Genomic DNA, 15,557 nt, shown 5'->3' with positions numbered 1-15,557 from the left:
CTCCTTAGTAGCTATCCCTTTCTCTGTCCTACACGCTACTTGCCTCTATCATTGATAAAGGCTTGTTTCCAGTAGCTAATTTGAACATGCTATCACAACCTTTGTGTCCTTCGTGAATAGTATAGAACATAGAATAGAATGAACAATGAAAAAAATCCATTTAAGAGAAGGCACCCTCGTTATATGTTGAGGTCAACTTAAACCCCCCTGGCTCGAGTCTGCCTTCACAGGACTCTCAGCATTAGGGCAAATGAAAAAAAAAAAAAAAAAAAAAAAGCTGTGAAGTCCACATCCGCACAATAAAGAGCATAAACGTCCACATTTGGCACCGATTCCTCGCCTCGCGGTCCCAGCAGAGATAAGGCTGCAGTCTGGCACCGCGTGCTACGACTGGAGAGGTTTTTCAGTCCTTTCACGTTTCGCTCCTCAAGACAAATAAATAGGATTTCCTGCATGTAGCGGGGCAGCGCTGCTCATCTCACGGCACGGTTTGTCTGTTTGCTGAGCCTTGAAAATACTTAAGAAGGGAGTATGTCCGTCGGGGTGTACGTTTTCCAGTTTGGGGAGATTAGGGAGCCAAAGGTCTGCGGACTCAATAGGGGTGTTAGTCAGCATGTCCTGAACCTCGGGCAGATAAGGGTCCGCTTCCTAGGCTGCCCTGATCGGAGAGTTAACAGTTGGTGACAGCGAGTCTGTCTCCCTTCTTAAGTCATTGTTATCGTTTTTCGTAATATTTACAGGCCTGGCTCTCTCCGATTAAAAAGTACAAAATCAAAAAGAGGTCTTCCTCCACGGGCGCTCGGGGAGGTGGGGGGAAGGATGTTTGGGCTTGGCGTGCCGCCCCGCCGCCGTGCTGGGAGGGCCGGGGGGGGGGGGGGACCGGAGGAGGATGTCGGCTCGGGCTTCGTCTTTGCGGCTGCCGTTATGTAAAAGTCAAACCTCGTAAAACGAGCCGCGAGGAGCCCTCTGCGCGAGGAAAGGCGTTGTAAATGTCAGCCTCCGCCAGGCAAAGCGAAGGTGTTAAACTCAGCGGGGAGAGGGGTCTCGTTTCCCCGGTTGATGCACAAAGCCGAAGTCCGGGCGGTGTTTTGGACCCCTGTACAGTGATAACGGAGAGGAGCTCGGTCCCAGTTGTCCAAAGGAATGTTCTTTTTGGCTTGGTGGGATGTTTTGGATGCTGCTGCAGCATTGCACCAATTTCCAGTGAAAGCATGTCTGGGACCTCGTCACTGGAAAAATATGCAAACTGAATCACTCTGCTCTTCTCCTGCCACCTTTTGTGTTGGGGGAATATGTTCTACGCAACTAAATGAGAAAACAAACAACTGTGACATTGTAGTAACTCTGACTTTTGGTTGAAAGAAACAGGCGGTTGAAAACAGCATTTTGATCTCTCGCTCCTCTGCGCTTCACCTGGATAATCCCAAGGTTGTATTAGGGCAGCAGAGAGAGCTCATATAGGTAGTTTCCAAAGGCGAAAATCCTTTTACTATGAAATTAGTGTGGGTTTATGCTGTCAGCATACTTCGCTCCCTTCCCATCTTAGATCCCGAAGAGCAGGGAGATCAGCGCTAGAGACTTCATAGGTGGTCACCAACTTCACCAGCGAGCGCAAGGTGGGACTGAGTCTGTGGATGGACGGCGATATCTCCAGCTCCTTTCCCGGCCTGGGGGAAGAAAAATCTAACCCTGGGCATGGCAATTCCTATGAAAATGAGAAAAGGGTAATATTTACATATTACTGGGTCAGAATTTGTCCATTGTCCAGAGAGGGCTCCTGAGGCAAGTCCCTCTTGCAGCGAGGCAGAGTGCTCGCTCCGGCGCCTTACCGAAACACAAAAATGTGGGTCATGTTCTTGAAATTTAACGGTTTTCTTCATTGCCACACTCGTAGCAAACGCCCTGTGCTCATTTTGCGTTGCTGATTGCGTGACGCACCATGGCAAGAGTTCTATTTGCACAACTGCTGAGTTTTTGGTGGGAGTAGAAGAGGTCGGGCAGCAGTGAGAGGTTTATCTGGGGCTTGTTTTAGGACGATGGGATGGCACGTTAGCCTAGGTGGAGCAGTCGTCGGTGACGTTATCTGGAGCGCAAAGCGTTTCCATGATCAACAACGTTCCTCATATTTTAGACTAGTCTGCTGCCAAAATCAAAACAGCTGCTGTGATTTAAAACAGTAGCACTCGCTGCTAGAAATTTAAAATATATAGTTGGCGCTAAGATTTGTGTATTGTAGACTCGCCCTGTCTGTGACTATATAGCTACACATATCAGTATGCATTCATTATTCAGCAGGATTATTTTTTCCAAACCTTCCATTGTTCATGTTTCATTGACCTTTTTAAAACTTTTCAGGTAAGGTTTTCTTTATTGTTAAAGTGTAATAACTTATATCAATTAGACTAAAAGCATGCAACTCCCTTTTCAGAAAATAATGAGCAGGTAGTTGTCTCTGATGTGACAACTGGGTTATTGGTTGGCAGCTATAGTACTGGTTCTGTTTTAAAAAAAAAGGTTGATGAAGGGAACACAGATCTGTAATTTTTATCCAGAAGCTAGAGCAGACTTTGTAGCCCAGATCCACGAGTTAATTCTTCTCTGCTGTCTTCACGGCGCAGGCTTCTCTTGTCATCTACGATATCTCCAGGAGGAGACTTTGCCTTTTTCACCCCTACTTTATCCTCCTTTGAGTTTCTCCACATTGTTGCAAATAATCAAATTGTATGGGAGGAATTCTTTTGAATTTTGGCAAGTTCTGACCCATAAAAAGCCCTTTTTGGTTTATATAAGGGTTTCCCCACTGCCCAGGTGATGCTGGGGCACCGTGACCTTTCTCTGGAGGGACCAAGCATCTCAGCTTCTCACGGATCTGTGCGTAACTGATCTTCCCCTGCCTCCACTTGCTTGCTAAACTTAATATTTTCTGTCTTTGGCAGAGCGATCCAAACAACGCACGTAAGGATTTAGGACAGCTTAAGTTTTTGCCCGATTCAAGACCTTCAAAGAGTTGATATTCCTGCCCCCCCCCGCCTTGATTTACACAATATGCAGAAGTGAGCGAGAGGTTCCGAACTGAGTTATTAAAGCCAATTTCTTTGTTTAAAGTTTACATTTTGCATACTTGAAAAGTGGCAGATTTTCAACTGTCTCATTCATAAAATTCTGGAAAGAAAATATTCAGCCTTGAATCTGCTTTGTTTGGGGGGAGAGTGGTATTTTAGGTTTGGGGAAGTCTTCATAAGGTTGCAGGGTTTAATTCTGAGATGCAGGAAATTCCTGGATGCCCGAGCCCTTTTTTGAGGGTACTGCTAAAGCATCATTGACTTAATGGTACGTTACAGCAGAGTAAAGTGTCCAAAATCTACTCCTAATCTTGTAACCTTTTCTTAGCAATTATACAAATCTTCTATACAAAGTTGGCAGCGACTGAGCGATTTCTAAATGCATTCCAGTTTTAACAAAAATATTTGCTGCAAACATACTGGTTTTCACTGCTGTGTAAAGCTTTGCACGTTATTGAGAGAAGGATGGGTTGTGAGCTGAAATGCAGGAAGCCAGGGCTTAAACTCATTTACATTTTCCTTAGCACTGGTAAAAATAGGGTCTGCTGTTATGAAATGTGCATTTTTTGCAAATCCCGTGGTAGGAAGACTTACACATCCACTTCATATCGATAAAAGTTTTCTGAGTTGATAGGTTCGTCCCCATTTGTGCAGTGGTGCCCTTTAATGCTACTGAGAAATGGGTCCAGGGATTATTTTGGTTTTCAGATTTTAATTCCCTAAATTCAAAAGCACACAAAGGATTTTACATATTTATCCGAGTAGTTGGTGTGTGTACATAAGAGGATCGCAAATGCTCAAGCGAGGTCAGGCACTAGAACCGTTTTTGGGAGTTGGGCCAGTAGCTTTCTTCATTCCACATGTTTAAATCTTTTCTTGGTTAGTTTTATTTCAATTTTAGAAACATTCCTCATTTTTACCTGTCGTCATGTTGAGGTTGTTCATTTTTTGCTCAGATCCCACGCCTATGTTTTTTCTTCTAAAAGGCCTCTGTATTTTCAAAGAATTATTGTTGTTTCAGGTGAAGCCCTGAAGTGGATGAACATTCCATTTTTTTGTTGATGGTACCTCATCTACACATCACGCCTTCATACTCAAGCTTAAAGTGTAATTACGTATATCAGTCTCTAGTCCTATTTTGCTTATTATTTGGCAAAGCCAGCATATATTGTATTTTCTGCAGTGTTGCAGACGTCCCTGTAGTGTTCCCATGGCTGTTCCCTGTCTCTCTGGTCTGGCAGCAAGTCACAGCTCTGTCTGGCTCCTAGCTGTTGAGCTGTCATCTTGGAAGTGTTCTGAAAAGATGTGTATCCATCTAGACAACACCATATACAGAACAATCCTGAAAATTGTAATTGTGACTATATATGTATAATAGGTACAATGTTACATAGAGGTTAATGATGCTTAACAGCGCATAATATGCGAGTCCTGCTTTAGTCTTTCATCATCTTCTTAATCTTCTCTTCCCATTCCAGAATTTCTCCAGGTAGATGTAGTATCCCCGAAGCTGAGCAGGGATCCCCCTGTTTTCTCAAACTAACCGCTTAAGGGATTTTCTCTAGATCAGCTCCTCAGGTGGCACGTTTTCGGCCGGGTTTGCTGAAAAAGCTGCTGACCAATGGTCCAATTTATTTCCTGTCCTGTCTAGAAGTAGCCCAGAGACAGAGGTTTCTGAGGTGGACCCAGGACAGCCTGCAGTGGGTACCTGGCCTCATCCGAAGCTCAAATTTATACTTCTGTACAGCTCTTTTGGAATTTGTACAGAGTAACAGCTCGGTATGAAGACAAAAATAATTTCTATGGCGCAATTTGGAGCTATTGACATTTATCAGCAATATTTCCTTGCTGTAAGGAAAAGAATCAAGTGTGTATGTATGTGCATCCCTGACTCTCTAGAAGGACTTTAAAGCTGTCAGTGTTTGCCATCTTATCTCAGAAAGAAATGCCGTCTTTTTCGTTTTAGCAATGTGGTACTCCGCAAAGCTTTGCGCCCTGGCAGGATTAACTGCAAATACTTCGCTTCTTCAAATCATTGTGTCTTTACCAATAAACATCTAGGCACAGCTGTTTGGTTGATTTTTCCAAAACTGACCTGGCTTTTCGGTACTCTATAAAAAAAAATTATAATTGCTGAACTCTCACTAGAGGCACATCTGCTTCTCTGGTGGTAGTTCACATCTTAGAGCAGAAATTCACTGTTGGCTCCCGGAGCATTTATTTTCTTGCAGCTGTAGTTGTGCAAAGCTTTGAGTGATCTGAAAATGGAATTTGCATATCAAAGATCCTAACTTGCTAAAAGAGTTGTCTCTCTGTAGATAAACTTCCCTGCCCTTCTGGACCAGGAAGATTGTATCTCAGTAGTTGAGTGTGGGTTACTTACTGAATTTTACTCTGTGGGAAAAAATGTTGTTTTCTACTACAGCTCATGTGATTTCTTAAAGTGGGGATATTTAGCCCGTGCATAGATTGTTTTGAACCTCTTCTTATCATCTTCTATTTCTTTTTCAAAACCTCCTGACACGCTCCGAGCCACTGTTTTCTTCTCTGTCTTTAAATTTGCACCTATTCCTTACACAGCTCTCTGAACAAGATGTGCAGCTCGTGCTTAGTCTAGCAGATTTCCTGTTTGCTTCCTTCATCTCCCCACCATCATCTTCTGCCGGGCTGTCTGTGCTTCAAGCCTGAGCAGGAGACAGAGATGGTATCAGGCAGGTGTGGTGTACCCCATACAGATATTTCACCAAAGCCGTATAGACTTTCCGTCTTAAGTCAAAGAGAAGCACTGTAATGAAACGCAAAGAGAACCGGAGAAAGATGAAATGGCGTTATCTCCCCAGAAGAATTAAATAATTAGAAAAAATTCAATCTGTCAGTATCTTAGAAGAACTACTGAGAAATTTTCTTCCATAAATTGTGCTCTGTCAAAGCACTTAAATGCTTATATTTATATAAAAATTAAAAATATCAATGTTTACGTATGTACGTGTCTATCTGTACCATGAACAGTGTAGCAGACGTGACTGTTGAGTTGTTTTCAAGACCATTAGCCATTAATTTGACTCAGATTGGGATTTTGGGAACCAGATTTCAAAGTGGCATCGTGGATTTTGCAGACGAATGTAAATGTTCTTCCTCAGCCCAAACTCCTTTCAGGTTGGTATGTTTGGTGCAAGGCATGTTGTAGGACTAAACCTTGCTGGGGTAAATATTTGTTATGGCACCTATAATGAAGACTTGGTACGGTGCTGAATCTGAGTTCCCCCTCCCTTTTCTTTTCTTTGCCAGTTTACATATATGTATTGCTAATAAGGTCCAATCCTGCAGATGCTCCCCAGGCAATAATACTATATATAGCTGAAGCAATATGAAACACATAATTTGCCAGCATGTCATTAGGTTACCAAACAAGACTCAGGGTAAGCTTTTCAAACACACACAAATCCCATTTTCAGAAAGACTTTGAAGCTTTGGATTCATGGAGAGTTAATGTGAATTTGACTCTCAAATGTGTTCGGACTCCTCTGGAAATGGTCCTTTTCTCCTAAACCAGTCACATGCTTTTGAAAATACTGACTCACGTTGGATTGCTGTTTCAGAAACCAGTGTTTCTATCTAACCGAGGACTTGAGGAAAAGAAGATTCTCCAGGTTTAAGTTAAGCCAATTCTTTGATTTCTTTCCTTTCCACGTGCCCCATTTCTTTGATGAAGGCTGCTTTTCATCCAGTCGGGCATCTAGATCACTGAACGAGCAAAGACGTAGCTTCACTCCATCGCTCCTAAAGCAGCTCCATCTGCCCTTGCTTATGTTATCTGAGTGAAGAGCATCCACTGACATGACACTGCAGCCTCACAGCAGCTCTGATGGTTCATTTGGGAAGGGAAGGGGATTTTTATTTAATGTATGGCTCAAGTCTTCTAGCTCAAATGCCACTGAGTTGCCTGGAGCCGTGCCAGGTGCTGTTGACTGGCCGTGATGCTATCTTCCTAATCGTTAACTGAAAAAAAAAAAAAAAAAACGAAAAAAAAACCAACCAAAAAACCCCGATGTTGTTGAACTTTTGCGGTAGGGGAGTTATTGCAGTTCAGTTCTGCATCTGTTCATCGGACTTCCTGTGGTTTTTCATCGAATCATGTGATTGACAGTGCAGACAGTCTGCAAAGTTCTTGGTCTGTCTAGTTTATACCCTCGTCCCAACCACTAAATCTGACTTCTGCTTTGTCTGGCAGAAGAAAACAAGATAGGGTGCTGTGGTAGGTTGATTCACCAGGGCTGGTAAGTGGTGTCTGTGTTTAAATTGTGCAGTTCAAATCCTAGTGTTAACCCTGGCTCTCAGGTTTTCAAGTACTGTCTCAGGTTGGTTTGTTTTAAACTAGCTGGGGTTGTCTCTCCTCTGGTAATGACTGGAGAGAAATGCAAATAATGACTCGGTTGGACCCATTTATGTCAGGGCAATGAGTTCAAAAACTTAATAGCGAAGCGAATGGGTAACGAACTATTTGTACATCTTTCAACACCATCCAGCTGAACGAATAGAGCTGTGAAGGAAAAAAAAAAAAGATGATTTCTCCCATGCCAAGGCTTTTCCTCTATTATTAAGACTACCATTTAAGATGCCTTAGAGTGGTCCCTCTTTTCAGAAAGTGCTAAAAATCAGGTTCATTTGGGTGTCACCAGCTGGGGAGCAAATGTCTTTCCAGAATTGAGATGGACACAAGAGTAGCAAAGCGGAAGAAATTGCTGCTTTGACGTGCCACTTTGGGAATTTTGTTAACCACAAAAAAAACCCTCACCAGTGCTGGCTGGGGTGTTTTCTGGGAGTGCCCTGAGACTCCTGTGACCTGGTGGTTTTACGGCTCTCCTGAAACATTCATTTGGTGTCATCTCCTGTCTGTCTGCAACATGCGGTGAAGGCTCCTGATCACTCATTTGGAAGCAGTACGTGCAGGAGGTAAATGGCACAGAGCTGAATTTAAACATTCCTTGAACTATCACCCATCAAAAATCTTAAAGCTTTATGGCATCGGTCAAGCTTTTTAGGTGGTGTTTAACCCTTGCCATTATAAATTGTTTTAAAGTCAGTCTGATAAGTCAGAGACTTTCCAAGGTGACTTAAATTTGATGATTTTGAAAGTTAACAAATTTCGTTTTCAGTGAACACCCTAGCAGTGAAACAGTATGGGTAGTTTTTTATCTTAACAGTAGATAACTGCCATGCTGGTAAATCATGCAAGATAGAGGTTGGTACAGTTCTCTCCATGCTGGGCCTCAAGGATTTCTTGGTTTAAATGAACGAGAAAACATGGCCACCACGTAGCCATAGATCATTGCAGTCATCCAAAGAAGTTGGGTTTGAATTATTGGCCTCAAAGTCAAATTCTCTGTGTCTCGTTAGCAGTACATTGAGCTATCCTGGGTCAATGTTCAGGTGGACCATCAAAAATCCTTCACTTCTGCCATTACTTACCTTCTTTTTATACAGATATATTTGAAATGGTGTGTTTGTAATGGCAACGTGTATTGTATCTCTCCTTAAGAAATCTCATTATCCTTGTCTACGTTTCCAAGATAAACCTGCAGAGTGTTCAAGGCATATGGTGAGTGTGAGAGAGTCCAGGCTGATTGCAGTGAGTTATAGTCTTTAATCTGAAATTGATTATTAAATTGCTATGGTACGATCACAATAGATGGCAACATTGATCAGTCTGAAGAAAGGCTTAATAATAAAATCAATGCATGACTGTTACTGCCTGAAAACACGAATGCTACCTGATTTATTTTATGCTGTCCTTCCAGCTGGGAGATAATGGGATAGTAAGAGCTGAGCATCTCAGATGTAGCTATTGGAATTTCTAATACAATTTTCCCTACTGTTTTAAAGCTAAAGATGTTTGTCAAGCTGCACGAGAGTCCAGAATGGTCCCAGGCTACTGCCATGAGTGTTTGCAAAACCAGTAGCTATAATCTGTGACCCTGAAGGTGAAAAAAGTTATCTGTGTTTAATTCAACTCAAATTAGCATCTTTAATCACTTTTTTCCCCTTCCCTCCCAGAAGGACTACTACAGGCTGCAGTACTGGCGTGCAGCCACCTTTGGGGTGAAGAATGACAGCTGTGTAAGGGCTTTTCTCTGCTAGGAAATGTTGCAGTGGTTTAATCATGAGGTTTAACCATTCATTCTGCTGATGCAATGCTGAACAGAACGTGTTCCTGTCTACAGTGACCACAAGTCAGGAAGCATTTAGGAGGGAAGTGGGGAAGATTATACTGAGGATAAGCAGAGTAGAATATCAGTTTTAAAAAAAAAAATAAATTAAAATCTACATGAGGGCTTGATTGGAGTGAGGCTTAACCTGCCAAAAGAATCGTGCTGTCCTGAGAGGAGAGGCGGGGTGGCAGCGGGGGAAGGCAGGCTCAGCTTGAGGCTTTGGAGCCGAGGTGGGAAGGGATAGAGGATGTTTTAATGAAAAGGACGATCTCATAAGGCTGATGAGAAAAAAGAAAACTTGGGCAAGTATAAAATAGAAGGATACACTAAAGAGAGACCGTGAAGTGGAAGGGAGTTGGGGATGGGAAAGTAGAAGACAGGATATTAGAGATGGGGTGGGTATAGGTGCAAGACGCCTAAGAGGAAACCAAATGATGTAGAAGATTAAACAGGCTGGTCAAAAGCGACTCGGGGAGGGAGGTTGTAGAGAGGTGGTAGAAAACGGTTTAGGGGCACAAAAGGGCTATGGGAGAGCTTCTCCACCACAAACTGCATGTCTGATGCAGGAAATGAAACTTGCTGATGTACCTTTGAGGTTCTGGGCTTTGAACTCAACAGGAGTTAGATGCAGAAGTGCCTTGAACAACCTTATCTTTTAGCTGCCTTAGTTCCTTAAACAGAGATAATAGTGCTGGAAACAATGCCGGCCTCCTTCCCTCCCCGACTGCTATGAGGATGAGCTCCCCACAAGTTCCCAAGTCATCCAGCACAATAATGACAGCCGCACCGATGGCCAAAATGGTTCCTCCCAGGCTGAATGTTGGCCTCAAGGAAGGAGTAGAATAGTTCCCATGTTTTCTGGCTCCAAGAATACAAATAACCTGGGTGTGTAAAAGTTAACTAAATAACCCTGAAAGCCAAGTGGCCGAGAAGTGCTCCTTCAAAGGAGACTGTTCCAGCCAGAAGGGTCTTGTACCCTAACGCAAGGAAACAGGACACTGTGAGCTCCAGAAAGATGATAGGGTATCCCTTCATTATTAATGGGCAAAGAGGCTTCTTGGCCATTGCTGTGCTTGTTCTGATCATGTCACACCGTAGAGTTTATTCTTAGTCTTAGCCACAGCCTTATAAATAATAAAATGGGTCATGTTTTATCTTACCCCAGTGATCATTGTAATGCGGCTTTTATCTGAGACTCTGCCAAGCTCTTGACACAGGCAGCATTTAGAAGTAGATAAAATGATTGAAGAGCACAGTACAAAAGTAGGCTCAGCTCTTCCCCAAAACACAGGCTTACCAGGAGTTGAACGCAGTAGGTTTGCAGTGTACGTGCTGCTTTGGGAGGGAAGAAATGGGAGAAGATTGGAAAATTGAGGATGCAGCGTGTCTATCCAGTTAGGATGGGCTGGGCTAGGACATCTGATGTGTGTTAATCCTGGAAGTGCTTTGCTTAAAGCTGCTACTGAAAAACAGGGCTTTTGTGGAAACTATATTGCCTGGCCTGTAATTTCCAGGGGGGGGGGGGGGGGGGGGTATCTGCACGGATGGGCAATAAGGTCTACGTGCACGGGTCTTGCAGTTACAGCCTTCGAGCCTGAAGCGGGATAGATGCGTGACGTGTTGCAGTTGAGGATCTTGCAGGGTTTTGCAATCTTAATTGCCACAGTCATGCCGTTAGTGTGCTCCTCAGCAATGGGAAAGCCAAGGCACAGAGGTAAATGACCTACCCAAAAGTACAGAAGAATCTGTAGCAAAACTGGAAGTGGCCTCCTGGACCCCAGGAGCCCACCCACGGAGCCTAGACGTGCTTCCCACCGTGCTTCCTAGAAACTTCTACATACATAAAGGCTTTGAGAATTAGATGGAAAAAGTCAGTTTGCCATAACACTGGGTTCCTGAAAACTTATCACGGCCTTTCCAAAGGATTGTCCTGCTAAGGAGCTGAGTATAACTAATAGCAAAATGCTTTTTAGGGAGAACTGCAATAAGCAGGTCTGTACGTGTGCAAGCAAGAAGGCTTTTGTGGGGCTGCTAAAAATGACAGTTTTCCTTGAGACCTTTGTGTTTTGTAAAGGATTCACATGTTTAGTCTTTGTTAACAGGCAAATTGAGTGTGACCAACGGTAAAAGGGTTGAATACAATACGCCAATGTAGCGTTCAGTTCAAAGAAGAAATAATAAACGATCTCTTTATCCCCTAATTATTTTCCTCAGGGTCTAATGGTTCAGTTCCTTCCATTATTTTTTTCACCGGACCTCTTTCTTCAGTGTTTACATAGGCTGCGTGTTTGCAGACATGCAAATCTTCTCTCAGCGGACTTTGGTTTCTTGTTGCAGAAGTTCCCTGAGCTGAAGTTCAAGTACGTGGAGGAGGAGCAACCTGAGGAGTTCTTCATCCCCTACGTTTGGTCCTTGGTCTACAACTCCGCCGTGGCCCTGTACTGGAACCCGCATGACATCCAGCTCTTCACTATGGACTCCGGCTGAAGGAGACGCCTCAGTCAAGCCAACACAACGCTGTCTTACAGAAAACGAAACTCTGCACCGCGTGTTAATACGTGACCCCTTCCAGCGTGCACCCTCTGACCCCAAAGCTTACGGAGAATGAAGCTTGCCGCTAGTGTACAGTCCAACATCGATGTTTTGGAAGCAGATTGCCACCGTCACGCTGGCAACAGACTGTGGTGTGAGGAACTGATGGCTTGTAGGCAACCTTGTATTCCTAGTCCTATAACCTAGAGCTTGTTTGATGAAAATGAGGCCTTACACATGGGGTGTGATGTTACTACCAACCACAAACCCAATTGTTCTTTTAACTTAACGGGGTAAATAAGGAAAGCGTTTGTGAACTTTGATTTGGAAGCAGCATTTGTATTTTCGTTTCTTAAAAGCGCGGCAGCTTCGTTGGGACAAGCTTTCTATGGTCTGTTGGATTCTGCCATGGGTTGCTCATTACCTAATCCCGTGCTTTCACTCACAGCCCTTTATTTCGGTGGCACTGTCAAGGCTGCAGTCGTTAAATTGGTGTCTACACTGTCATCCGAGTGAACTAAGCAAGCAGCATACTAATCAGATTAGCTCCCAGGCAGATTCAAAACACTTGATTTAGATGTCAAAATGTTTGTGGGAGGATTTTCAATAGCAAGTCTTTTTTTGTTGTTGTTTGACTGGCAAATACTCTGTAGAGAGCTAGAAACACCAGCTTTCAGAGTCAGGTCCCTTACAGACTTGTTTTACTGTGCTTCTGTGCAAAAGTTGTTCCTGGAAATTGAATGTGTGGGGAAAAAAAAAATCTCCAAAGAAAATAGTTATAAGATTGTAAAATAGACCAACGTCCTGTAAAACTGTGTGTAATGGTGACAGTGTGTCCTGGGGATCCTTGGCAAAGTTCTGTGTTGAAAATCCCCTGTTTGCTATTAAAGGTTTTATGGCAGAAGTATAAATTTATCTGAATGTAGAATACTTCTCTTTTATGTTGTTTTAAAGTGTCCTTTCCTGATATACCTGTTTCTGCAGTTGGAAGAACAAAAGAAGTGGCTTGACCTGATTTTGAAAGAACATCTCATTTTTCAAAATGAGGATCATTTCTTCTCTGGGGAGGCTCCTGACGGTGCCTGTTGCACATGCGTGCAAACACTCTAATCCCACGTGCTGCTATGTGAAGGACTGTCACCAGTTCGTTGCATGCCAAAACATAAATATCAAGGAATTACTTCCTAAACATACATGGCAACCCCCTGTATCCACTGCCTGCTCCAGCATGTTCTGTCTATTGACCTGAAGAATTGGGTGCATTTGCTTTCAGACAGTCCTTCGAGCAGCTTTAAATAGAATTTCTTGCACCCCCCTTTTTTTTATTTTCCCCTGAAGGATACACTAGGTTTGTACTTTCCTTTTATCTGCTTGTTTAGAGGTGGAAGTCCATTTGAGTCCTACACAAATGGAAATGCTGGCTTAAAAAAAAAAGAAAAAAATAAAAGCTTTCCAAATTTATTTAAATATAGCTACAAAGCGGCATATACAGCCCAGGAGCATTTAAGACTTTAAAATGGCAGAAGCTTTTGAGAAATGGCAATAGTAAGACTGGAGATGCAGTTTTTCTTAGGAAAATATGAGAAATGAATGAACCATGACTGAGCTGCACGTGAGTTTATGCTGTGTTTTGGATTTATGGTGGGGGTTTTTTTGTCTTTGAGCAACCGTCAAAGGGGAATAACTCTTCTTGGTTCTTGTAGTGATTCGTAATTTTGTCTTTATTAAAAGACTTAAGAGTGTTTGTGAGTCAGCATGGCTGCCCAGCCTTTGGAAAGCTCAGTCCAAAGATGCACTTTTAAACGGTGAATTCTGAAGCTACTGGGATGGCTCGGTTTTCATCTGGCTTAACCGCCCGTGAGCACCTGAACCTGCCCCGAGGTGAGCACCCTCCACCCCGCCGCCTGCAGCAGAAGCAGAGCACTTCATGAAAGAGGGCTCAGCCAGAGCAGATGCTTATCAGCCAGGTGTCAAACTGGAGAGAACCCGATTTGTCTTTGAAAGGGCTTTTTATAGAGAGAAGGGTACATAAAGCAGCAATCTGATAGAATAGGTCAAACCAGCTGCTGAATCGATGAAGGAGTCGCACAGTAAATTATTGCTCGCAGTCCTCTTGTTGTGATGACATTGAGTTGAAGTACAGAAGGAACAGGTTTGTTCCGATTGCATAATTTCCTTGTGCATTTAATTAATGTGCAATGCTCCCAGGGCCCAGCTGGTTTGGAACAGCTGGAGTTACAATCCAAAGCCGAAACAGCAAAGCCAGACCAAGATTTATGCTGAAATCCATGCTAGCCCCATTGGCCCTTCCGAGGGTTTGAACGCTATGTGGGTCTGGCAGTGTCCTGATGTCTGCAGTCTGGCACGGTCACAAATACTCTGTTTTCCTTCAGATCTGTAAAGTATCACCTTAGGGATCCTTTTCATTACTTTGTGTGAAAGATTTATTATGCGTAATAAAAAAAAAAAATTAAAACAGTAAATACAGGGTGTAGTTGTATTTGTTTTACGTGATAGCTGCCACGTGGTGATATTCAGCCAGCGGGTCTTGGTGTGGTCATCAGACCTAACGTGCACGAGGTTTTATAACGTTCTCCGTGACATGCGATAAAAAGAACGTTATTTATAGTATTAAGTAGACGGTTGTTTAAATCTCTGCTCGGTGAAAGAAGGGACGTGTCGTGCTGCAACGTCATGCTGAATCCCGCCTAACGGAGGGCTCTCGCCGACTCAGCTTCTACGGTCGCGATAGGTACAGCCTGGAGAAGGCACTGGGAACGTGCAGTCGTAGGAGGGAGCAGAGGCGGGACAGGATCGTCCTCTTCAGACCAGACCAGGCGTGGGGTGTTGCTGCAGCCTCGGTTGCTCTTTCCTGCTCTTCTGGCCGCACCATTTAGGCAGATGGTGTCTCCCTGGTTTTTGGGGCTTGGGTTGGGTGTTGAACCAGGACTTTAGGCTTAACGTGCCCATATTGTTGCTCCGAGGGCTGATCGCTAGTGACACCATCTGCTTAGGCTACTTGAGTAGCATTAGAGAGGGAAATCCGTTGCGTCGGGGTTGGGGAGGAGAAGGGAGGTCTGCTGTGTCCTCGCTCAGAGGACCATCCCTTCCATGAGTCTCCTCTGGGTTTGAAGCTTTTGGGAGAACGGTCAGGAAACCAAGTTGCTGTGTAAGTTGTTAATGAAGTGGAGGTTGTGCACGTGAAGCCTGATGCACGTGTCCCTGTTGAGGGAGAAATTGTCCTTCCTCAGTTAACTGAGAGAAACTCTGATCTTGCTGTGAAAACAAGGTGGTGGGTTGGAAGCTACAGGTGAGTCGGGCATCATTCACTTTGGCAAAAGCACTCCAAAACCCTTCCAGATTTCATGGCATTTCTCGATCCTACTAGCTTAATACCGAAGAGTATTGGGCAAGTTTCGGGGAAAAAAACCAACCTTGTTTTCTACGTGCCTGCTAGATTGTTGATCTACCAGTTAAACAGGAGAAGAAGCAGCAAACAACCCCCCCTCACTTCTTTGGAAAATCTAAAGCTTTTTGTACAACCTTTTCTACTGGGTGACTCAGTTTTATTCTTGCATATGTTGTCTAATTCAGCCAACTAAAGGTCAAATGCCATCTTATAGCTGGTCAACCCCAGGCTCTCTCCTGATTGATTGGGCTCAGTCTGCAAACACCCTGGCTTCTGTGCTTGAAGACCAGGAGTTTTCTATACGATTGCACTTCCATAATCGCCTGACCACCGTAAATCCTTTCC

At 43.7% G+C, this 15,557-nt stretch overlaps 1 protein-coding gene across 6 annotated transcripts in view; it reads left to right on the top strand.

Moving 5' to 3' along the window:
• Positions 1 to 14,278, top strand: part of DYM (dymeclin) — a 218,582-nt gene extending 204,304 nt beyond the window's left edge. For all 6 annotated transcript variants that reach the window (XM_049794455.1, XM_049794454.1, XM_049794453.1 and 3 more), the window contains one exon: positions 11,609 to 14,278. In XM_049794455.1, coding sequence (XP_049650412.1) covers positions 11,609 to 11,758 — 150 coding nt within the window. In that variant the 3' untranslated portion in view covers positions 11,759 to 14,278. The remainder of the gene's footprint in view (positions 1 to 11,608) is intronic.
• Positions 14,279 to 15,557: the final 1,279 nt, after the last annotated feature.

The sequence above is a fragment of the Accipiter gentilis genome, chromosome Z (assembly GCF_929443795.1).
Source record: "Accipiter gentilis chromosome Z, bAccGen1.1, whole genome shotgun sequence".
NCBI classification, from domain to species: Eukaryota; Metazoa; Chordata; class Aves; order Accipitriformes; family Accipitridae; genus Astur; species Astur gentilis.
The sequence above is the reverse complement of the archived record's forward strand: the minus strand, read 5'-3'. Positions and strand labels throughout refer to the sequence as shown.